This window comes from Callionymus lyra, chromosome 12, assembly GCF_982586985.1.
Source record: "Callionymus lyra chromosome 12, fCalLyr1.hap1.1, whole genome shotgun sequence".
NCBI classification, from domain to species: Eukaryota; Metazoa; Chordata; class Actinopteri; order Syngnathiformes; family Callionymidae; genus Callionymus; species Callionymus lyra.
The window spans coordinates 12,389,762-12,415,072 of record NC_141829.1 but is presented as its reverse complement, the minus strand read 5'-3'; the positions used below and the strand labels follow the sequence as shown (position 1 = coordinate 12,415,072).

Here is a 25,311-nt window from a genome sequence, read left to right as displayed (position 1 = left end):
TTTGTGTGATTTCAGGTGTTTTGGTTTAGTCGTGTGTTCGCAGCTGCTGGTAGCAACATGTCAATCCAGTGGGAGTCTGAGTAGATGAACAGTTTCTGTTTGTCGGTCCGGAGAACCACCACGTTTTCTCCTCGCAGCCGCTTCATCTGTCGGTTTCCACTCGCAACATAAATCTGGACGGAGCAGAAAACATCAAGAACTTCTTAGTGTAGAGTATTTTCTAAAGACACTCTATAGAAAGGAAGGAATGAAGTAGTGGAAAGAAAGGAAGGAAGAGAAATTAAGGAAGAAGAGGAGGAAGTAAGAAGGGAATGAGGACGGAAGGCAGGAAGAGGAAGAAAGAAAGGAAGTAAGGGGAAGGTAAAAAGGAAGGAAGGAAGAAATTAAAAGAGAAACAAAGGGAAGGACGGAAGAGAGGAAGGAAGAAAATGAGAAAGAAAGGACGAAATAAATGAATGAGGAAAGGAAGAACGGATAGATGTATAAAAGGATGAATGGAAGAAAGAAAGAAATTAAGGAAGCAGGGATGAGAAAAAAGGAAGGAATAAATACTATAAGAAATGAAGGAAGGAAGGGTCGAAAAGAGGAATAAAGGAAAAGAAAGAAAGTAAGATAAGGGAAGGAAGAATGTAAGAAAGAATTAACGAACGAAAGAAAGTATGGGTGGAAAGAAGGAAGGAAGGAAGGAAGGAAGGAAGAATGGATGGAAGAAAAAGAAAGAAAGAATGAAAGAAAGAAAGAAAGAAAGAAAGAAAGAAAGAAAGAAAGAAAGAAAGAAAGGATGTATGGAAAGGGAAGGAAGAATGAAAAAACAAAAGAAAGGATGGATAGATGAAAAGTAGGAAGGAAGGACGAGATAAGGGAAGGAAGGAAGGAAGAATGGATGGAAGAAAGAAACAACTTAGGAATGAAAAGATGGATGGAAAGAAGGAAGGAAGAAAGAGATGAGGGAAGGAAGGAAGAATGGATGGAAGAATGAAACAACAAAATAAAGGATAGATGGGTGAAAAGAAGGAAGGAAGGAAGGAAGGAAGAGATAAAGTAAGGAAGGAAGAATGGATGAAAGAAAGAAACAACTCACAAGAGAAAGGATGGATGGAAAGAAGGAAGGAAGGAAGATAGAGATAGATGGATGGATGGATAGATAGAGGACGCAATGCTCTGCCAAGCTGCTCATTTTCACCCAATATTATTTCCATAAATATATTTCATCCATTCATCCATGTTCTTTTTTTTAGCATTTGAAATGTCATTGATATCATAGATGGTAATATTCCAGTCCAGCAGGTGGCAGTATGACGCAAGAAAATCTGGATCCAGATGGTAACTCGGAACTTGTTACGTTATCATCAACTCACCGTGTGGATCTGGTCCCGCTGTTCGAGGGGAGGTTGAACCAGCGAACAGTTGCACGGTGCGGACGGTCCAAGGGTCCCGGGCTCCCCCGCCGGGCCAGGTAGAAAAAACACTACAGCAGAGGGTTCAGTTATTACCAGAGACATTTTACTATTAACAAAATCCTACCTTGTCCTGGTAAACCAGGCTCTCCTGTCAGACCCGGCACTCCTGCCGGACCGGGATGACCATGTGAGCCTGTAGGTCCACGAGGACCCTTCAAACCCTACACACAGGTTTTTAGAAGAAATACTTTTTCTACAGTCATCGTTCAACTGACCATTGTTCCTCTGCAACCTGGATCTCCTCTGGGTCCCTGTTCACCTTTCCAGCCCTTGTGTCCCCATAAACCAGGGTCGCCCTTCAGAACAACACCAGGTTCATCATTTGTGTCATCGTTTCTACACATGTGTGTGTCTGACCTTGTGTCCTGAGGCAGCAGTGAGTCCACGGTCGCCCTGCACAGATACACGTTTATGAAAGTGTTGTGTACGCCGAGGTGTGTTGTGTACACTTAGGTGTGTTGTGTTACCTTGTCTCCTCTCCTGCTGCTCCCCTTCAAACCTTTCTCCCCCTAAACACCCGACGTTTTTTAGTGTTTTAATACATTCATTTTGAGCAACACAAGGTCAATAAAAACGTTAACTTACTCTTTGTCCCTTTTGACCTTTATTGCCCTGAAAAACAGATGGAACAACGGATGGTTTTCTATAATGTGTGTGTCGTGTGTGAAGCTTGGTTTCCTATGGTGTGGTTTTGTGTTTTGTGTGTGTCTTTTGACCGACTTTATTAGCTTCTCACCAGGATGTGTTGTTTCAATATGAATCATCAACAAAGTGGTGTGTGCACGTGTTGGCATTTATGTGTTTGTGTATTTGGGTGCCTCAGCATTTCATGTACATATATATATACAGTATATACATTAATATATATATATATATACACATATAGCATATATGCATGTGTGTGTTTGAATACTTGTGTGTATTAGCAGTTCTATGTGTGTGTGTATGTGTTTTTGTGTATGTGTGACTTTTACCATTTCTATATATACAGTATATATGTGTGTGTATTTAAGTATTTGTGTATGTAAGTAAGTAAGTATGTGTATATTTTGGCATCTCTTTATATATATATATATATATATATTTACATGCTTGTGTGTTTTTGTGTACATGTGGGTATTAGCATTTTTATAAATGTGTTTATGTGTGTCTACGCATTTATACATGTGTGTTTTTATATACGTGTGTGTTTTAGTGTTTCTATAAATATAAATGTGTGTGTATGTTTGTGTAATACCATTTATATATACATGTGTGCTTGTGTGTGTAAGTCTTTATTTACATTTTTGAAATAGCATTTATATACTGTATATATATATATATATATATATATATATATATATATATATATATATATATATATATATATATGTGTGTGTACGTGGGATTTTTAGCATTTCTATATATACATAGGTGTGTGTGTGTGAGCGTGTGTGTGTGTGTGTGTACGTGTGAGTTTTAGAATTTCTATATATATATATATATATTTCTATATATACAAAGGTGTATGTGTGTGTGTGTTTAAGTGTTTATGTATGTTTGCGTAATAGCATTTATTTATATCTGTGTGTGAGTTTTAGAATTTCTATATATACATAGGTGTATGTTTGTGTTTAAGTGTTTGTGTACATGTGTGTTTAGGCATTTATACATGCGTGTGTGTGTTGCTCGTATCCATGTGTTTTAGTGTAAGTATATATTATTTTCATTAAAAATTAAATGTATAATCGTATACATGAAATTGCACAGGTACCTTCAAGACTCCAGGAGTTCCATGCTGCCCATAAAGTCCTCTCCATCCTCGATCCCCCTTCTCACCCTGGAGGAATAAAGACGCTCAGAACATCCTGGTCTTTCATGGACTAATAATGTTATTTTAATTCAATTGCTGAACATGTTAACCTTCTTACAACTAAAGTATAGAAACGTGTACATGAGGAACAAGAGTAATATTGACCTTCTGACCGGTTTGCCCAAAAACCCCTGGACTTCCTGCTTCTCCGTCAAGACCCATTCCACCGCGTTGACCCTGAAAAACATTTCTTATCAGTTGAACCAAAAATCTTTACCCATTTTCCCAAATGAGAACCACAGTCTGCGACTCAGTGAAACTTAGGTTTATAATGAATGTTGGTTTTTTTCATTGTGTTGGTACCTGTTCTCCTCTGACTCCCTTGCATCCCTGTAACAACAACAGTCATGCTGTTACAAGATAAACTACACGACCAGGTATTTTTCCTAAACCTTTTTTACCTTTTCGCCTTTAGGTCCGGTGACATGTTCCGTTAGATCCACCTGAGGGAAAACAAACACAAGAGTGAAGAATCTCCTCCATCTTGAGATGTTAGCATCTTTTCGTTAGCGACACTCGACCATTAGCTCGTCTTTCCGGCGCAGCGGAGGAAACGGCGGTGGAACGAGAGGAGGAGGGAGGACGACGTTACATCTCTGGCTCGACCACCTCATCACAGGGAATCCTACCAACACATAAAACTTCATATCAAACGGTTCTAGAGACAGTATGAACGCTTTCCTGCAACAGAAACGAACCGTCGGCCATCTTAGGCTGTTACTCACAAGTGGCTGAAACAAACAATCACCTTGTTATTAAAACTATATATGTAGTTATTAGATATTGTATAGAAACTGTACTGTATTGATCACATTTAGTATTAAGAAGATCCACAAAGCACTTTTTTCTTTCACTCGTACTGTCATACAACAGGTCCCATAATGCATTGCAAGAGTTCAAACACTAATGTTATATAGGTACATATTGAAGGGAAGTCAAAGTTTATATTTGCAATTTTTTAATTCAACTATAGCGAAAAAAGCAACAATACTATGTATTTCGATGTAAGTGTATATATATATATATATATAAAAAAAAAAATATATATATATATATATATAGGTTAGGTACGTTATTGATTGAAATTATTTTTTTCCAGCTAGCCACAGAAAATACAGCAATTTTTCATAAAAAATAAATCAAAATAAAATAAGAACATAATATATATATATATATATATATAAATATGAGGATATATTTGTATTTGTAGTATTTGTAACCAAAATATGTCCAAACATCAGCTTTAAAAGCGGCTGGAGTCGACTGTATCCTCTCGTGCTCAGTCATTCCGGGATCTCGCGGGATTTCACTGTTACTTTTAGCTGCGGAGGACGTAACGACCGCTGCCATCTAGCGGCCGGACGTTTAATTGCGACACAAAAATGAACAAAGATAAACATTTAAATCAAATTATTTTATCGGTGCTGTTGAATATCGATATAGTATGGGGGGGGAAGGGGGTAAAATATTGCGATAAATATCTGTGTATTGAGATTTTCTCACACCCCTAAGACGTAGCCAATAGCTCAACAGTCACATCCATTTGATGACTTGATGAATCCACGCGGGTTTAACTAACGCCGAGTTACTGTATAGTAACAGGTTCCACAAATCCGACACAGTAAAGCTGACGCAGACGTATTTCCTGTCGTCACTCACTGGCCATGACGGGCTGAACCACCTGCTGCAGACCGCTGAGCAAGGCAGTCCATTCTAGAAGCAGCAGAATCTGCATCTCTGATCCGCCTGCAAAAGTGCAAAGTCAGCGCCATCAATCATGACTCCCGAGAGAAACCACTTGAAATAAACATGAAAAAAACATACATTAACTGAACAATAAATAGTATTTACAAGTGTTTTTATCTATAGTGTGTTAAATACAAATGTCATTTCACTCTCCATTTTATTTCTTAAAATGTTACTAGAACTCAATCTCTGCGAAGAAGAAGTATTAAAACATGGCAGACAGTGCAGACCTCTGACCTACCTCCGTGATGGTTCACCGCAGTCACTGCAGGTCCTGCAGCAGGATCCGTCCAAGTCTCGCTCAGACGCACTTCTCGCGAGACCTGCAGGATTAATCACGTTAATTGAGTCGCAGCCAAAAGTAGATGCACTTCCGGCGAGCAGCATCGATCACTTTTTTTTTAAATACATATTGATTTTGCGATAAAGCGTTTCAGCAGTAAATCAAAATATAAATCTTACTCAATGTCAGTAAATCTTTTTTTTTTTTTTTCCAAGTTAAATCCTGGACATAAGAGCAACAGTGACGCGAGTTCTTGGCGGGAATCTCAGCTCAGCTGATCATCAGCAACAAGTGCAGACGAATCAATCTCTGCGGGAAACAGGTACTTATACTGTAATACTTATATATATATTTTATAATAAATCACTTTTTGTTTCGGTGTATCACCACAAAAAGTATAAGTACATTCCCGCATACAAGACATGACAGTGAACGCAGCATCACGCCAGGTACGGTGGCTCGGAAAGTGCGAAACAAATATACAAATTCCAAACAAATTTACTCTAAATTATATTTGTTTAAAAAAAATCTGGATACACGATTTTTTAAGGCAACAATTATGAAAAACCATATCCGCCATTTAAAGATCATTCGGGAGTAAAAAACAAAACAAAAATATTGTATAATATTTAAGTAGAAATAATTGAATATGAAAACGGCAAATGCAAGTATACCAGATATATTTTTCCCTATTAAAGGAAAATAAATGAATGGTTGAAATACCAATTATAATTTATGTACTTGTATGTATAGCCTTCAACATATTAAATTGTGATTCATTATGATGTGTAATTTACTGATCTATTCTTGAATCTCTCGGGAATATTAAAGAAAAACCTTTACCTTTTTTTTTCACCCATTTTTTGATGATGATTGATATGCAAAACAAAAGTACCTTCATAAAGTGTTTTTTTAAGATGCAGTTGTAGTTATATCAATATGTTGTATTTGAGAATGTTGACTGCAAAACTTTAGTTTCCTCCGGCACAGATGCATATTGTGTTCCTTTGTCTAAATAATAATTTGAAAAGAAATCTGGTCTATATAAAGTAATGCTTTAAAACACACAAAAAACAAGTATAAGATTCATCAGATCAATCAATGTGCACTTCAGGGTGTGACCGAGTCTTCTTGAAGGTTGTTGGGGTGAAAACAAAAAAAACAAAAACAATGATTTGTTAGAAGTCAACTTGCAAACTTGAAAGTAAGACATAAAAAAAACAAAAAAAAACAAGATTAAGACCATAGATTAAGCATTAATCATTGACTAATTAATCACCGTTTGTTCAATACTTTGACAAACCAAATGGTTCAAACGGGGTTCAACTGGACTGTGTAGATTTCTGGGAACTTTACACAGTCCAGTTGACTCGCTTTAGAATGACTTGTATAACTTGTATCATTGTATCCATGGATGAACGAGAACCTTCACAGATACTTTGACACTCCTACCTGATCCAAGTCTAACCAAACGTGTATTAAAGATGCATTTGCGTACATTAAACCATTTTCTGGAGCAGTTTGTTTTCTGGGTGAAAAAAAACAACATTTCCAGTTTGAAAATAAATTGACGTTTTATTGAAACATTAAAAAGAAAAATTCTTGAATGTGTCATTTTCTAGTTAATCGTCGACTACAACATTCAAAGAAGACAAACATAAAAGGGAGTACAAATGACAAAGTATTTACAATAATAGAACTCATCAAGCAGTGGAATATTTTATCAGCTACGAAAACTTTGCTGACTTTCAGTTTGTCGATAAAGCTCTACCATGTCTTTAAAAAATAAGAGTAGCGTTAAAAAAACGGTACTGTTGAAGTACAGTTATTTAAAAATACTAAGGCGAATTAGAAGAGAGACTTGCAATGGTTGTCGTTTGTCATGCAAGAGTCCTCAGTTGTCGGCCGGACGCACTCGACTCTTCAGTTCGACCATGACTCGTCTCATCATGACGCTGAACTGATCGTGCATCGCCACCAGCTGCTGCGGCGAGCAGCGCTGCAGCTCCAGCGGCGTCATCCTGCCGCACAGTCTGTCCACGTCCGACTCGAGCGCGTCCGCCTGCGGCTGCTCTTCGACTTGAGCTTCTTCTTTCGGGGCGTCCTGCAAGTGGTGGTCTTGCTCCCCATGATGGTCCTGCTCCAGACACTCGGCGTCAGCGACGGGGTCGTCCTCCAGCGCTGTCGCTGCGGAATCAAGACTCGTGTGAGACATGCAGGACGAGGTCATACATCAAATATGCAGCAACAGATACAGACCTAGAGTCTCTCCTGAAGTCTTATCGTCTTCGACCGGCGCGCTCGTCTCCTCCGACGTCATCCTCTCGGTCTCGTCGAAGCTCTTCAGCTCGTCGACTCCGCGACTCTTTCGCTGCAGCGACGAGTTTGTTCAGATCAAAGCGGCTGATTCGTGGAACACCTGGAGAGACCTACCTGCTGCTCGTAGATCCTCAGTGCCCGCTTGACATTCATCACCTTCGGAGAGCGGATGGGCAGAGCCTTGACCTCGGTGGGAGTGAGAGCGCTCAGGTCGCCCACCGTCTTGATGTTCCGGGCTCGCACCAGTTGCCCGAAGCCGCGAGACCTGGAGAAGCATCCGACATGCATGACGGACACGATCAAACACACAGACCAGCGAAGGTGTTGAACTGCTTCAACTCACCACATGTTGGAGGTGATCTGAGGCAGAACTGCTTCTACGGGGACAGAACAGCCGACCAGTGCTGGGAAGATGCAGTCTTTCGAAACGGGCCGAGATTCGAGATCCATTTCAGAAATCTGAAGAACAATAAAAAAGATATTGTAAATTTTCCTCAATTTCATTAAGACCAGAAAGGTTCACACACTCAGGACAGTTAACGCATCAACATTGAGTTACAGCAGTGAAAAATGTCAATTATTGATTATATACAGTGGTCTCTCGACTGTTGCCGTTAATCCTCCGTGGTTTGTATACACAATACTACATACAGTATATAAATGATCGGATCAAGATGTAGTCAGAAACTGCAAAGCTCTTTGTCATTGTTCACAATTTTACAAACATATGATATATTTAAACAGTTACTAATTACTGCACCAATCCGTCTAATATTGAGAATAAAAACTGGGAACTCCCATGATGCCTTTCTACACACCGACTATTTAGGGACTACAGATTGATCGCTACTTTAGGTTATTTAAATTCTAGCTCTATGTTGCCAAGTCAAAAGTGATTGACAGCTGATTGGATGGCTGGGCGGCAAAGCATTATGGGAGCTGCTCATGTCACTGTTACAGGGATTTTGAGAGGGATGGCTCCTCATATTTGATGTTGAGTTTGTAATTTCAAACAAATGTTGTTAAATACATTCTGTTAATTTACACAAGTGAAAAATACTCATTTTATAACCACCGTAATAAACAGGGGACGATTGAATCGTTTATTTTGTCAATAATGTTGATGTAAAGACGAACGTCAGACTTTAAAACCTCAGGTTCAGTTAAATACAGCTTTACAACTAAGATCTTATGTCTTCTAGTCAAGTTACCACAGAGAAACATCATCTACTACTTTTTCACTTCCTAATTACTCCAATCAAATTATTCCTTTTTTGTCTTTAATTGTCTATTCACCAGTTATTTCTCAAAGATAATTTCCATTAAGCCTCTTTGGGCAAATATCAACATACCAAGCATTTCTTCGAGCTCTTGTAACTGGGACTGTGAAGAACTCTGGGACTGAAGACCAGCAAGCCTTTGGTTGGAGTGGTGATGAACTAGAACAAGGTAAAGGGTGTTAAAGGTGAAACGGAGAGAGAGAAAAAAAAGCACCATTTATACCTTTGGCTGAGGAAGGAGGCCGATCTTGGATCTCCTGGGTGAGCTGGTTCTCAGCGCGGGGCTGCGGCGGTCGATGTCGTCGGCAGTTTCCTGATGCTGGATTGGATTTGCGAAAGAAACTCGTCTGGACTGCAAAAATAATACGTTTTTAATGAACAAGGATGTAGGTCCAATCTCAGGAGGTTTTGATTACTCATCAAAACGCTCATTATTTAATTTGACTTTTAACCACTTTGGCTTGTAGTTTGTTTTTGTTTTTTTGCGGCTCCACAGCCCTTTTTATAATTTAATTAGAACATTCTTTGCACATAGCCTTTCACTGAAACACAGCACCACCTGCTGTCCATGGGGTGGAATTTACCTAACTGAGGAGCAATCGATTTTAGAGCTAGATAGAACTTTATTGATCCCTCAGGGAAATTCCTTAAGGAAATTAGAAATGTGACTGAATGAAAGGGACCAAGAACAATAAGAATGTTTAGAAAAAAGTGATTTAAAATGCACGATATAACATTTATATAAACATTTTAGTTTATAAACACTTAATATACATTTGATCTTTTTTAGAAGACTGAATATATATCTATAATTATATCTTCTTACTGTCTCAGTTTTGGGTAAACGGATCTTGTTTTTGTGTTTGCGGGTGAATAACCATGCAAGATATTATTGAGACTTTTGTTCAGAAGTGTGATCGGCGACCTACCTTGACCAGCGGTGACGGACTTTCCTCTTCGTAAGGTCTCTTCTGTCCCTTCTTCAGGATGCTGGTGGAGGGGGAGGCAGAGGGAGACCACGTTCCCCTGGTCCTGCCGCTGGGGCTTTGAGCAACATCTGGGGCGGATGCTAGCTCCAGGTCCTTTGGTTTAGCAGGTGAAGTCGGGACAGCGGTCTGGTCCGCAACTCCTGATGGTTCCGATGGTTCCGATTCGTCGACAGTTGCTACGACGTCAGTCACGGGTTCAGGTTCTTCAATGTTCTCCTCGCTCTGATTCTGGACTACAGGTTCAACTGGACTCTCTACAACATCTTCACAGGAGACTGTCGTCTGCTGCTCCGGTGCAGCGTCCTGCACACAAGTAGGTGAAGTTGGTTCATCTTCCATGACCTCGACATCCTGGCCCGTTTCCTCCTCTGAAGCAGGAGAGGTCTGTGGCAAATCAGAGACCTCTTCAGTAGAAGGCAGTGGGTCGTTTGATGGCTCCAGAGGCGACTTGTCCAAAACCTCATCACAAACTTTATTGGCGTTCGAGTCAGACTCGTCTCCCACTTGAGAGTCTGCAGCCTCGAGTTCCTGCTCTTGCTTCTGAGGTGAGGCGGCATCAGATACACTCTCCTCCTGGACCCGTCCTCCATCAACGGGGTCTTCACTCACTAGCTCCCCAGGATCACTCACCAGCTCCACTGTTAAAGGCTTCACCTCAGGTTCTTTTGGAAAACCTTCCAAATCAGGTGCGTCATTCGTTGCCTGCTTCTGTGACTCTTGGTTTCGTGCAGGGCTCTCCTCAGTGCTGTCGTTGTTTTGACTTGAGAGGGAAAATCTCGCGCTTCTGCGTTTCTTCAGGTTCAGTTTTACGTCATTAGCAGGTTCGGTCGTACCAGCCAGCTGACTTTTTCTGGGTCTCCCAATTTTCTTTTTGGTTACTGATGAAACTGATGACTGGGAACTTAGGGACTCGTCTGTGGACTCTTTCGTGTCCTCAGTCCGAGACGGACTCTGCCTTGGCGAGGCAGCAGAGTCCGGAGTGTTTTGTGCCAACAGTGCTTTCTCTGATAAGAGTTTTTGTCTTCTTGGTTCAACAGCATCCTGGCTATGAGGAGATGGAGTCACTTCAGTGTCATCCTGAGATTCATTGTCCTCAGTGATCATCTCAGTTTCTTTTTCTGCCTCAAGAACTGGTTGTCTTTCTTCTTGAGATTCCACAGTTGTTGAAGTTTCTTTCTGGATCTCATCTTCTTTAGCCAGTTCGACCGCTGCCGTTGGTCGGACATCGGACGAGGGAGAAACCGTCACATGTTGGGACTCAGTCTTCGGCTCAGTCTCAGCCACATCGTTTTGTTTCGCGAGCTCAAGTTCAGTTTGACTCGATTCATTTCCCGTCAAATCTTCCTGCTTCACAAGTTTCCCTTTGGACATCCTTTTAGATTTACTTAGCAAACCCTGGGCTGGGCTGTCAGAGTCGGACTGAGTATTAGATTGCGTGTCATTCTGACTGGAGTCCGAAGCCCTTACGCGCTTTTTACCGTCGCTGCGAGGAAGAAAATCATCCGACATGCTATACAGTTTCGTCTTGCGGCGCACACTGCCCTGAGAGTTGGACGGGCTTGCTTCGTTCTTCTCTACGGACCTGGACCGTAATCGGACTTTGCTGTTCTCCTCGTCCGCGGCTGCTTTGCGCCTCGTGTTTGGCCTGCGCTCTGGTGACCCGAGAGACTCGCTCATCATCACTTCCAAATGTTTCCTTTTCTTGACTTGGCTCGATCCAGGCTCCTGCGGAGGTCTTCCCCTACGACGTCCCGGCCGCTTCTGCTCATCGAAGGAAGTTTGTGAATCGTAATCTGTAGTTTGAGATTCTCTCTCGGAGCTTGAGGAATATTCCTGTGAGTGACCGACGCTCTTGACTTCCGTCTGGGTGTCTGGAATCACATCTTCGTTGTCTATGGGATCACTGGGGAGCCTGGAGGTCAGCTGCACAGGCTTAACCTTTTCACCCTTGAGTCGAGGCCTTTTAGGCGACTCAAAAACATCATTCACAGCGGCGGGGCGTTGCGTCTCCGTTTGTGAGGACGTCTGTTCTTGTGAGTCAGATTTGACGGGTGAAAGACATATTGCATTGATGTTGTCATGCCCGGAGGAAAGCCTTTTGAGACTGACTACAAATTTGGACGAGACTTTTTGGACGGGAGATTTTCCTCCACTGTACTTCTCCAGAGTTATAAAAGACTGGCGTCGACTGCTGCCGCCAGATGGTGGCGGTGTTCCGGATACCACGTCTGACGAGACGGACACATTTGGACTCGTGTTTTCTTCCGTCTTCATGTCCATCTCTTGAGCAGGAACCTCTTCGTTCTTCTCGTCCTCCATTGAAACATCAGTGGTCTGCTCTTGCTTCTCCTCCTCACCTGAAGCCTCATTGTTCTCAGGAGCATCTTCAGTTTGGACTTCAACAACCTTTTCAACGACTTTATCGTCAACTTCTTCAGATATCTTAAGAAAAGAATAATTGATTGAATGAGATTCTGATAAACCACAGATGTTCAAATGAGGGTCATCTTACCTTTTCTGAAGACGCCTTCACTTCCTCTTCTGCCAGCTCTGTGCATAATTTGCTCCTAAACAAGTGGAAAAAAACCCCTTAATACTTACATTCTTTATACTTTCAACACTCGAGTGTTCTTACGTAGAGTCTTCTTGGCTCTGCGTGTACTGGCTGAAGACGGTCGTGTCCAGAGAGGCGTCAAGGTTGTTGTACATGGCAGGAATGTCCACCCTGAACCGACAAGCTTCGTCAATGATCATGTCAACCGCAATTCAACACGCGTTTCCATTCTGACCTTTTTGTCCGTTTCACTTCTTTCTGGTGCTCCGTCAGAACCCTTTCCTTCGTCTCGGGGGGGATGAAGACAAAGTCAATTGAAGCCTCTTCCTCTAGGACGTCTCGACGAGGAGGTTTGGGAGAGGAAAACTCCAGCTTAGTCTGTGAGACGACATGAAAAGCTCCATTATCAACAGATATAAATATTTTGACAGTAGGTCAACGCCCCTGGCATTGATCAAATTCCACAAAGTAGCAACTATTTAATTTCAATGATGTACTTTCATAACCTTTATTTGAACTTGCAAATTCAACATTGAAAATGGCTTACTTTTATGTTCTTTTCAATGCTTATTCAGCAGCCAAAGCACTTTACACCAAGTTACGCATTTACCCATTCACACGACAGTGCGCCAGCTCAACCATCAGCAGCAATCAGGGTAAAGCTTCTTGCTCAGGGACACAATGGCATAATCTTGTGGGATTGAACCCGCAACCTCTCAGACCATGAGCCAACCACTCTACCATCTGAGCGACGGTAGGAACTTTTCCAACCACTCTCTAAACCCTCTCAGTAACAGTGACTTAAACAGCTCCCGTATTGCCAGACGACCAATATAAGGGGTCGATCACTTTTGACATAGCAACATAGACGTAGAATTTAAATACAGTATTGCAGCGACCAGTCATCTGCCACTACATCATGTGGGATCATCGTTATGTTGGCACCATAAGCAAGGTGGGTGTGGTAACCAGTGCCTCCCACCAAGTTCTGTGGTTGTGTTTAAGTAACTAATGTTCCAATAAATCACCCGTTTGTAAGAGTTGACAGAGATTTTTCTAAGGAGCCTTGAATAGCCATTAAACTTCTGACGATAAACCATTAAATACCCGTCCTGGCCTCGAACATAGTTCATTTCACACAGTGGAACACTAAAGGGCTGGATGGTTGATTTGGCAGTTGGTATCTTTATCTTACGGAACAGACTTACAGCAACTGGTTTGGATTTTTTTGGAGTGTCCTTGTCCTTCAACTTGGCCGTCCTCTCCAGCAGCGAGTCTTTCCTCCCAACTGAAACAGGCATGCCACTGAGCTTCGTCTCCATCTGTGAACTCTCACTCTAGACACAAATAAACGATAAGTGAAGGTTAATTATTATTATTATTATTATTATATGATAGTCTCCGATTACTTACAGAATACGGTTCGCTGAGATCATCGGTGACGCCGACGACTTCGAAGCCAGGAAGAATAATTGGAGTCTTCTGTTTGACCTGACTGAGGACTGGTCTGTGTGCCGAGAATATAAAGTGACATTTTACAAAGAGCCGTTTATATTCATGTCAGAGTAACTCAACCTTTACCTCAGTTCATCTGGATAAACAAGACTGACGGAGTTGGCGAAGCTGGAGTTCCAGAAGTGCGTCGCTGCGGTTCGAAACTGCTTGTTCTTGTGCAGGAACAGAACACACAGGAGCGGCGAGAGCAAAGTCAAGAGCTCGGAGTCAAAGGCCAAAGTTGACCGAGACTGTAGGCAAGCGAGGAGTTCGCCGAGGAGCTTCTCCAACTGCAGGAGAAAGTTTGACATTTAAATGAGGTCATTCTGGTTTCTCTTCAGACCCGACATGCATATGATAAAATTATCTAAACACCAGAAGTTTGTACTACAGCTGGAAAAACAAGGACTCATCCTGACCTTGGCTCGAGTCTGTGACGAGAACTTGGACGGCTCCGACGAAGCCAGCTGATAAAACGAGGCGAGATGCTTCATGGAAGACGTCAGCATCTCTTTGACGACGTCGGCGAGAACAAAGTTGCTGAACAGGGTGGAGAGGACGGACACCAGGGCTTCGCTGGTGGCATCCGAGGACAGGTCGGCGTGCTCCAGGTGAACGTCCAGGCATTGAACCAGCAGCGACTGGAAGCTCAGCAAGTTCCTCAGGGTCTTGTTTTGTTTTCTCGCCCAGTTCATCGGCGTGTGAGGAGCTGGACGGTGATGAGATATTGTGTTAGTGCACCGAGCAGTGAGTGACGCTTGACTTTGATCGTCATACATTTAAGCTTCTGCTGAAACTGTGGCGTGTACGGAGAAAAATCCACACACTCCACCATGACTTGGAAAATGGTTGCAACAGAGTTCAACTTCAAAGGATCCTGCAGAAAAAAATAAGGGATTATTAGGGTCGGCGGTCAGAACCCAAAAATAATATCATTTTGTTAAATAATCCGGTCAAAACCAAATGTTTTCATTTGACAGTTAAAACCAAGTTTTCCTTTATCTTTTCCACATTTAACAAAATGTTGTTGTTTTTAAAAAGACTAGTTCTTAATGGTTTTTCTTATTTCATTACTCGTTCACTTGAATATAATAAGGTTGTTATATTAGCTATGAACACACTTTCATTGAAACCCAAAAGAACTGCATGGGGTCATAGTAGTTTAGGATGATCGGTCTATGCAAATATATCAGTTTATTAAATGGTTGAATTTAACAGTTTGATAATTCGTATGTTGATAGATTGAATTATCTTTTTTTTATTTGAGCCTTTTTAAAAACCTTACATTTTCAAAATGAATGCATTTAATTTATTTATTTTTACTCTTAAATTCAATATTGTCTGGAGGCTATGATACCAATCATAGCCTATATTGAAATTAAAAGGATACAAATTAAAAAATATAGAATTTTGAAAACTTATTTTTGTATCATTGGAAGCTTGATTTTTTTTTTTTTTTTACACCGTTCGATATTTTTGATTTTGAAAATATAATTTTCCTTAAATAAATGAAATACCAAAAAACACAACATTTCAATATATAATTAATTGAATTCAATCATTAAATTCAAACTTGAAAATAAGATTTTTAACTGCTGAATTCAACCATTCAATATTCTTATAGCAGTGACACACTTCCACATCTGTACGACACAGCTGGCAACTCTACAGGTTTCATGTTTGCTCACCATGAGCGTGTCCTTGTCCAGAGAAGGAACCATCTTCGCACAAAGCTCCTCGCAGCAAATATTCTCTTCCGCCGTCACCACCAGGGCCGAGCAACGAGCGAATACTTTGTACAGTTTAGCCCAGGCAGAGAGCATGGACTTCTGTGATGCCTGATCAGAGATGAACGACGTTGTTGGAGTCATTTAAGAAAACACGGGTGAAAATGTGAGACACAAACCTGCTGCAGTGGAGCGCCGGGGATCAGGTGACTAACGGGGAACATCAGTGCCGAGAGCACAGCGTTGAAATTGTGCTCCAGGGCATCTCCTTGGTTGACTTCATTGGACTGAAACATTACACATTGGTTTTATCATCTATGGTTCCTTGACTACTAAAGTCACACGGATAAATCTGTGCACAAGATCAAGGCTTTTTAATACCATTTGAATTTAAACTCACTTTAGAACTCACTTGACATTAAACCAACATCTCAAACAGAAAACATCAATTATTGATGCAAGCATGATTCCTGCAAAGTACACCATGACGCCTACATGTTGCCTGGTACTGCTTTCAGCCGTGAAGAAACATGTTGGAGTTATAGTCCTTTATTGTGAAAACTATTTAATTTTATTACAATTTTTAATACCAACATAAAATATTTCTGGTCATGTGTCAATTCTGTGACCTTTCTATGTGGAGTTTGTATGTTCTCCCCGTGTTGAGTGGGTTTACTAGGGGTACTCAGGTTTCCTCCAACAGTCCAAAAACATAATAAACTTTGGGGAAATTGTCGATAGGAATGAGTGTGAGTGGTTGTGTGTCTTTGTGTGCCCTGCGACAGGCTGGCGTCCTGTCCAGGGTGTCCCCTGTATCTCGCCCGGAGAAACTAGGGATAGGTTCCAGCCCCCGTGACCTCCATAAGGGAACGAGCAGCAGAGAAAATGATTGAAGGGAATATTGTATTTTAAATAAAGTCTTATGTCGTATGAAGTAATACCATTTGTGTGCAACTAAACGAAAATTACGTATTTGGTCAATATTTTAATGACTTAAATAATGAAACCAACACTTCCCAATCAACAGAATTCACCTGTAAACATACTTCACAAAAATAAAGCCATTATTTCACAAAATAACTTTGGTATCGTTTTCTTTTTTACCTGAGTGACCGTCTCCGTCAGTGGACCCACGATGACGTTCCACATCCTCCACAGTTGCTCCTTGTTCTGCACCGATGCAGAACTGCGGTTGATGGCGGACAAGACGGCGTCGGAGAAGGCCAGAGGCGACGTGTGGCCGGACAATCCACAGGCCACCAGAGTCTGAAGGCACTCATAAAACCTAAGAAAATATTTTTTTAAAAATGACACACTTGGACACACAACTATATTCAATGCAAACTAAAGCAGCTTTACCTTTTATCCTCGATATAAGCTGACAGCATGCTGCTGTTGTAGAGGACCAGGATCAGAAACAGAGCTGGGGTTCCCTATATAAAATAAATGCTGAGTAAACACGATTGACAAGATGAGCAAAAGACCTTCGCTAAAAAACACTCACGTTGAGAACATCCATCTTTCCTACTTGGTAGGACGCAGACCCGAGGACTCGCTGAGAGATTTTGTTCACTGTGATTTCAAATAGAGCCTAAAGAGAATAAAAACATTTGCTTCACTGAAGAGACAAAGATGAACGTTCAGCAAATACACATAATCGCCAACATGACTCTTGGAACATTGGCTTATTAATAATACTTGTTCCAATTCAAAGTTATAGCCTTGGTTTGTCCAAAAAAAAAACTTGACAATTCTTGTGAAATTAGACAAGATCACAGAATTTCAAAAATGCTAATGCTAAGCTATGGCTAAGCTAATGTTAAGCTAACGCTAAACTAATGCTAAGCTAATATAAAATAGAGAAAATTACTAGTGGAAACAAAAACAGGCCTAAAATATCCTGCTATATACTAAGTGTGAGAAAACAAATACGTGTCTTTTCAAACTCACCATAACTCTCTCAGCAGAAAGAGCTTCTGTGGTCACGATGCCCTGCAGGGCCTGAAGAGTCAGAGTCAGAATTTCACTTCCCTGACGGTCCTTCTTGCCGCCCGCTGACACAGGGAAACATGACCAATATTTACATTAGATACAATCTAACAATATGCACAAAGACAAATGAGGAACAAGCGACCGACGGCGAGAGGAAGATTCAAGTCCGAGAGCAGCTCGAATCTCTACATTTCTGAACAAAATACAGTCGATTGAAAATGTAAAGAACTTTGAATTGACATCGTCTGTCTTTACAAGTCTCAACAATCATTGATTTAAACACCAAATTAATCGTCACACAACTAAACAATCTGTATCTTGAATAAACTCATTAGTCAACCTTGCTCAAGAGTTCAGGTCGAAGGCACCGAAAGAGTCTTATTCTAAACAATTATTATCTTAAAGTAGGTCATCATCGGGGAAAGACCCCTCAGAGTTGTTTGCGTCGTCACAGCAGAAACAGCACAAAAGAGTTTTGTATCCGCTCCGACTTAAACTGATGATATTTATGAGAGTGAGCTGGACAAGAGACGAGGACGTGGTCTCGCTGATCCTGCCCTCGGGACCAAAACTAATCCAGACCCATTCGGTGTGCTCTATGTGGCGCTGTGGGGGTGGGAACCACAACCTGAAGGAGCCCACCGCTCTGAGCAGCCGCCACAACAACAGTACATGTGCGAACATATCCAGAGAAGAAATAAGACTCACCAGACTCGATCGTCAAGTTGACAAAATGTAAAAGGTTACTCCACAAGAGCGTCAGAAGAGGATCTGAAGAAGAGAGAGATGCTAAGAACTAGAGCTGGGTACAAATAAATACATTGGTTTCATGAAGGTTTTAGTAAAATGCAGTCAGCAGAGACGCTATACAGTATCCTGTGACAAATGGACGTCACTTGTCATTTTTAGAGAAGGATTTTACCTTCACTAAGTTAGAACACATTCACAGTCAAAAGGACTTGAAGTTCAAGGTCATTGTTGCATTAATACAATTTTGTTTTTGCACATGATGTACACTATGAGACTGATTTTCCTTTTTTCTTTTAACAGTTCTACTTCATGTGTGCTCTTCCCTCTACTGGCTGTTGCCAAGGGTGCTGTAAAGGGGGAGAGCATGTATGAAGTAGAACTGTAATCTAATGCGAGGATAAAAATAAAGTCGATTTAGGAAACCAGCCGTATTAAGAACCTGATGGTTAATCCAATCAAATGTTTTACATGTCCTACCTGGGGCTTCTCTGCCAGCATTGATGATTCCATCTTTGACGTTGGAAATGAGGACGGCAGCGTGTTTCGCGAAGGACGAGGCAGAAGAGACGAGCGGGGCGTTCAAAGGCTCTGGAGAAATGAACATTTATTGAATATGAAAAGTAAAGTGACAAGATAATCCCATTGTGGAACCAAGAGCAGGCAAAAATATTCTCACCGAGGGAGAGGATGAGCTTCTTCTTCATGGCTGTGGAGACGACCTCTGGTCCGAGCATGTAATGGAGAATCATCTCCAGACCCAGCAGCTGGATGGAAGGGAAGGCCGAGCCCTGCATGCTGGAGTTCAGGCTCATTCGAGACATGTTAGGACTACCGAAGCCTGGGGTTCCTAAGAAAGAGAACCTGAAGTTTGCTTTGACTTTTTAAACCATGTGACGCCATTTTTCAGTGAGCAATCAAACCTGGCGTTGAAGGTGTTGAGGCGCCATTATGAAGTGTGGATCTAGCCGGGGTCACGGGGAGAGCGGCAGAGTTTGACCTGATCGTGCACTGCAGCAGTGGTACAGCCACCTGTGGGGACAAGAGACGTAAATAAAACATTTTTTTTAAACACCAAAAACTCTCTTGCGTTTGCTAATCAAGTATTACGATACTTGCACGCAAGTTCTCTCATTTTTGATCATTTTCGTCAATACATTTTAATTATATTGTTTTATCTTTTGGTTCTCCTTTTCAGTTGAGGTTCAAGACATAATATAACAAAATATATCCGTAACTGTGACACGTTTGTCTAAGAATTTGTTTCAATGTTTTCAATTTTTATTTAAAACATGACATGATGCACAAACAACAATGAATATTATTAATCCATTTAAACAAAAGGAAAGAAATAGCAGGGAATAAAACCCTTTAACGAATCTGTAATATAACAATTATACATTTGATCAAGTTTACAGAACATTCTCAAACTAGCAATGCTTATATAGATTAGTCTTGGAAGCTAAATTTAACATTATTATCTATTTTACAGCCAAATACTGTCACTCAATTAAAAACTTTTTTTTTTTAAGATTCTCGTTTTGGACCAAATTTCTGTCCTTCCACATTAATTTTTATACTTTCATAAATGTACGTTCATGTTTTAAATCAACTTCTTCTCCACGCTGATCCAAAACTCCTCTACATAGATCTGGCTGAGATTTGAGCGTCACACATGTTCTACCTGATCAAAGTGTGAGGAGATGTTGGGCCCGATCTGGATCACCAGGTACCACCAGACCTCCACCTTGGTGAGCATCAGAGCTTCGGTTTTGACGTTGATGGACATGAGCGGCTGCAGCAGGAGTTTGATACGTTTGGCGCTGCACAAGATGTCTGCAACAGAGGAGGAGGTCAAACATTCGAACCCCCAGAATCGAGGCACGTCGAGCCAGAACCCACCTGGATTCAGAGCAAAATTGTCTATCAAGCTCTTCCAGGCGATGAAGGCGATTTTCCTGATGGTGGGCGAAGAGCTGCGGAAGCCCAGCTCCTCCAGGTGGAGCAGGGAGTTGATGAAGGGACCTGCCTTGTGCAGCAGCTGCGTGGAGAACACTCGAGTGTTTAAACTGTTGCCATGTGACGCACACCCAGGTGCTCTTGAAGTGGTCGTGAAAACTAAAGCTGCTCACCTTCCCCAGAAGTTTGACAAACAACGCCCAGAGTTTGAGGACATTCATTTCATTCTTGGACTTGTAGAGCTTCTGCAGCTCTGGGATCAGCTTCTGCAGAGAAGAAGAAGAAACAAGTCAAGGTCACTGAGATTTTAAGGGTCAGCACTCGTGACTCACGGTGGACATCAGGGGTTCGATCACACCGGCCACGTCCGCCTGCTTCTTCAACAGCAGCGGCATCCCGAGCTCCATGGCGGCCGCCGCCCGCAGTCGCACCTTGGAGGCCGAATGCACCACGAGAGGGATGACCAGTTTCGCCCACTGCACCACGTGGTCGCCCATCTGAGCTGGCACCTGCTCCAGCATCCTGCGGAGAGAAACATCTCATGAGCACCAAACAGCAGCACAATTAGCCTGTAGCCATCTTAACTCTCAGTACACATGAAGGAGAGTCATATGTTGTCACTTCCTCATCAGGAGCTTATCATTCATTTTGAATACACAGATTCAGCTGCTTTTTATTTGATTATTTCTACAGAGAGTATTTGACTGTTATTTTAAACTATTTTTGTTATTCTGCTTTTTACAAGCAAACTTAAACCCAAAAAATTGGCGTATATGCATATCTTAACACCTGCAAATAATGGCTATTACTAGGGTTTTCACAATACTAAAAGATTTGACCTAGATACCATTTTACTACAAGGATAAAAAAGACCCGCCAAATTTAAAAGAAAATATATTAATATTATTAACAAGAAAAATGAAAAAAAAAAACATGAAAAACAGTTACAACATGTAACAAATAACAGAACCAGATATTAAATATTTGTTTTAGAGTCAAAAATAAAACATAACTAGAACAATTAAGAGGATCGATACTGTTAAAAATGTGCATCGTATCCGGATACTACATTTGTATCGATACTTTTGAAAACCCAAGTTGTCTTTCGACACAAGACAATGTTTTTCTAATGTGTCGTGTCTAATCTAGGTTTGTGTGATCAAAACTAATATTTAAAAGGTGCAGGAAGACGCAGAAAAATGACTTGGCGGGCTGGATTTGGCCCCTGGGCCAGGGTTTTAAATGTGTTATAAAGATTAAAAATGTAACAGCCGTTTATAATTCTACACACATGAGTTTCGTTAACCAACTAAATCAAACTTGAAACTATTGACTCTTGGCCACATTGTAATTGAATAAATGAGGTAAAGATGGAGACTCTTGAGGAGCGAGAAGTACCTGATCACCACATTAAGAGCTTCATGTTCCATGACCACAGACTGGATCTCTTCTTTGCTCCAGACACTTTCTAGTGTGCCCAGTATCAACAAAGCCTGTGAGGAAAAAAAAGAGGTTAGCTTGTCATCATTGGGGAAAGAGGAAAAACATTAACTAAATGTGCTGGATTGTTCATTAATGCTCACATTTTTGGCAACAATGTCCGAAGGAAAGCTTTGTTTGGAAACCACCCATAGTGCTCTGGTGCGAGTGTTCTTCTCCGTGGACTTGACCACCAACGAACAAAGTGCTGACAAGATTTCTCCGGCAAGTGCATCTGGGAAATGTACAAAACATTCTTTGGTAATGAAAGATTAGACGGAACACTTCGGATCGTTTTTCACCAAAATATTTTTCAGACGAGGATTGAACAACGACACTCTTGAAAACTACTTTTACTGGATATAATACAATTGTTTAATTTCTGTTAGTGTAGTGAGAACAACAACGTGACACTAATAAATACACATTTAATCAAATATACAGATGGTTTTACAAATGTTTTTCGTTTTGTTTTGAAATAAAAATCAATATTAAAACCAGAAAATCTATAATTTTGAAAAACGCCACAGGATTATTTTTTCAGGTAATAATGAACGGATAAAACTCGTATGAATCACATATATCTTGATGGCACACCCGAGCATAATTACTGGCTCAACAACTCCGTGCATCATTAGACAAATATTTACCTGAAATGCCACCGACGACATGTGAATGATAAACACAAAACCCCAAAGCTTGAAGTGCAGCCTGTCCCAACTCTGCATTTGGACTGATGATGTGAGCCTGAAGACAGGAAGACATTGGACTCAAGACAAAAGGAACTTTAAATCAGTCATTGAGATTTAATTAAGATTTAATTGAGATACACTCACCAAAATTACTTTGCCCAATCGCGAAAAGTGCTTTTCAACCGACGGCAGAAACTGTCTTCCTTCTTCTCCACTGAGCCGACTGAAGACAAACACAGTCGTGGATGATTAACTGCGTCGGGTCGAGCGCGGAACAAGGTACGTACTTGGCGATGGTGAGGTAGGCGTCGGTCTGCTCCGACTGCCCGACGGATCCGTCCTCCAGGGACTCCAGCAGTGGCAAAAAGCTAAAACTGGCTGGCGGCCCCAGAGTGGCCATCATCGTTACTTTCTATCAAAAATACCTGAAAGAATTAGAGACAAAGATCAAAAAAAATTCACTTTCCTTAAAGTGATGGCTCACCCAAAACTGATCCATATTATACTCACCCTCATGTCGACTAAGGGTTGGGATTATTTTCAGAGTAATTTTTACCTTTTTAGAGTTATAGACGAAAGTTTTTGTTAATTTTAATGTAGTGACTGGAGCCCAGTTTTCTTCATCTTCATCCAAAAAGTCACTTGAAAACAACCAAATACCTCCAAACTGCTCGTCTGTAACGTCCATCTTGTGTTGAAGGATCGACACGAGAAATTGTTCCAGAAAAACTTAAACAATATATTTTAAGATGGTTTGTAGCAGAAGCTTAAAGGCTACACAGAAAGGAAGTACTCCAGGGAAAGTGCGTCCTATTGGACGAGGATAAAGACAACTGAGCAACAGTTGCTACATTAAAATAAAAAAAGTCTAAAAAGAAACAGATTACTCTGAAAATAGGAAAACACTCAACACGAGGGTGGTGTAGAAAATAATGGATTTTGGGTGAAGTTTAACTTTAAGTAACAATTTAATTAGGAATTCTTTTTTTTTTTAAGACGGCTCAAGCATTAGTTCAAGCCAATGTTGACACTTTTAGTTACGAAAATGTAATAATTAAGTTATTGCTATTTGACGATTTGGGATGGTTGCATCTTTAAACTATTTAGAATGTCATCCGTCAAATGAAGCGATGGCAGCAGAAGGAAACCAAAGACAGTGAATGGATGTCATATTCAAAAATGGTTGGCATTTGCATGTCCGAATGGAAATCAAAACATCACGGGAGAATCACGATCCACAGCCAATGAACACCAATATATCACCTAGTTCCATCCATCAACCTATAATTCTTTATAATTACAATGCTTTACCAAGTTCGTTGCCACTGTTGTATGTATGACAAGAAAAAATTGAAATGAAATGGAAATAATTAAGACTCTTAAGTATCATTTCTAATACATTTACTTAGCATTACAACTTATTATACATTAGATTTAAAAATATATATATCATAATGATTACATAAAATATTTCACATATATACAATATCACAAAATAGAAATAAAATGAAAAGAATTAAGTCAACAAACCCATGTAACTGACATATTAGGAATAATATATATACAATAAAACACAAACCAGCCTTACAAGTCCTTGAAGGCACATTTTTCTTTCTTAAACACAGACTTGACAGCCATGTTGTATCATTTCTAATACATTTACTTAGCATTACAACTTATTATACATGAGTTAAAAATATATATATACACATCATAATGATTAGATACAATTTCACATATATACAATATCACAAAATAGAAATAAAATTAAAAGAATTAAGACAACAAACCCAGGTAACTGACATATTAGGAATAATATATATATATATATATATATATATACAGTATATATATATATATATATAAACACACAATAAAACAAAAACCAGCCTTACAAGTCCTCGAAGTCGCATTTTTCTTTCTTAAATACAGACTTGACAGCCATGTTATATCATTTCTAATACATTTACTTAACATTAAAATGTATTATACATTAGAAAATAAAACAATGTATATATATATATATATATATATATCATAATGATTAAATAAAATATTTCACATATATACAATATCACAATATTTTGGAAGACGTTTTATGTCGTTATAATTCCACCATAGACATATAAATTCAATATTCATGTCTATATATTTGGGATTTTAAGCCCAGATAAAAGTACAAGTATCAACGTCACGTCAGTTTGGATTCACGTAAACCATCCAAACGCATTTGTCAATGTTCAGAAGAACCCAGACGGACATGCTAGGATGAGAATGGAAGTATATTGTCGATTATTTGTGATGGTTTGTGCATAAACTTGCCATTTTTATGCACCATGTGGGTAAAAAATGCTGCTAACGACAAGTACAAGTTAGCCTGGTTAGCAATAAGGATGACTTGCTGTTACAAACACAAACAGGCGGTGAAAGCTTTTCTAAAAAGACAACAATGTTCTTGTGCTCATGAAGTATTTCAACAGTATCATCGCTGCTGACTCGCACAAGTACACAAGTGTCGATGCTCGTGTGGAGAATAGCACCAACGCGGACTGAACTCACCTCTTCAGACCTGAAGGCAGAGACGACACACACGGACCAGTCGACGCACTGATCCAGCAGCACTTCTGCGCGAACACGGAAAGTTGACGATAGTCATAAAAAATGGGTTTAAAACTGGTGTTTTTCGCTGCACGTCCCTGAACAACACGGCCCAGAATATCCCGCGAAAGGCTGGCGCC

At 40.4% G+C, this 25,311-nt stretch overlaps 2 protein-coding genes across 2 annotated transcripts; both read right to left on the bottom strand.

The window, feature by feature from the left end:
• Positions 1-8: 8 nt before the first annotated feature.
• On the bottom strand, positions 9-5,046 carry LOC148068297 (uncharacterized). The gene is made up of 13 exons (XM_087804196.1): positions 4,972-5,046; positions 3,834-3,937; positions 3,714-3,755; positions 3,616-3,642; positions 3,418-3,489; positions 3,214-3,279; positions 2,046-2,072; positions 1,928-1,969; positions 1,818-1,853; positions 1,676-1,756; positions 1,525-1,621; positions 1,359-1,468; positions 9-173 (listed from the first exon to the last, which is right to left on the bottom strand). Exons 1-13 carry the CDS (start codon positions 4,976-4,978, stop codon positions 12-14), a joined length of 873 nt encoding a protein of 290 aa, XP_087660322.1. The 5' UTR covers positions 4,979-5,046; the 3' UTR covers positions 9-11.
• A 1,850-nt stretch (positions 5,047-6,896) lies between these two features.
• rif1 (replication timing regulatory factor 1) lies at positions 6,897-25,298 on the bottom strand. The gene is made up of 35 exons (XM_087804084.1): positions 25,133-25,298; positions 22,861-22,998; positions 22,718-22,796; positions 22,532-22,628; positions 21,986-22,116; positions 21,801-21,895; positions 20,735-20,924; positions 20,576-20,668; positions 20,346-20,484; positions 20,128-20,279; positions 19,367-19,475; positions 19,123-19,293; positions 18,924-19,034; positions 18,405-18,467; positions 17,655-17,758; positions 17,209-17,295; positions 17,064-17,137; positions 16,809-16,989; positions 15,884-15,991; positions 15,666-15,815; positions 14,755-14,854; positions 14,397-14,686; positions 14,065-14,267; positions 13,897-13,990; positions 13,692-13,820; positions 12,719-12,861; positions 12,565-12,654; positions 12,442-12,496; positions 9,870-12,371; positions 9,164-9,292; positions 9,013-9,099; positions 8,004-8,119; positions 7,775-7,925; positions 7,601-7,712; positions 6,897-7,528 (listed from the first exon to the last, which is right to left on the bottom strand). Exons 2-35 carry the CDS (start codon positions 22,974-22,976, stop codon positions 7,236-7,238), a joined length of 6,744 nt encoding a protein of 2,247 aa, XP_087660210.1. The 5' UTR covers positions 22,977-22,998; positions 25,133-25,298; the 3' UTR covers positions 6,897-7,235.
• Between the last annotated feature and the right edge of the window lie 13 nt (positions 25,299-25,311).

What these genes read in the sequence shown, in the direction of transcription:
- LOC148068297 (XM_087804196.1), bottom strand. An exon ending in CCGGACCTAAAGGCGAAAAG is followed by an intron (nt 3,643 to 3,713) that starts GTAAAAAAGGTT and finishes TTGTTGTTACAG; the next exon opens with GGATGCAAGGGAGTCAGAGG. An exon ending in GCCTGGTTTACCAGGACAAG is followed by an intron (nt 1,469 to 1,524) that starts GTAGGATTTTGT and finishes CCTCTGCTGTAG; the next exon opens with TGTTTTTTCTACCTGGCCCG.
- rif1 (XM_087804084.1), bottom strand. Translation starts at nt 22,976, where the DNA reads ATGATGGCCACTCTGGGGCCGCCAGCCAGTTTTAGCTTTTTGCCACTG. An exon ending in GAAAGATGGATGTTCTCAAC is followed by an intron (nt 17,138 to 17,208) that starts GTGAGTGTTTTT and finishes TATTTTATATAG; the next exon opens with GGAACCCCAGCTCTGTTTCT. An exon ending in TGGACAAGGACACGCTCATG is followed by an intron (nt 14,855 to 15,665) that starts GTGAGCAAACAT and finishes TTTTTTCTGCAG; the next exon opens with GATCCTTTGAAGTTGAACTC.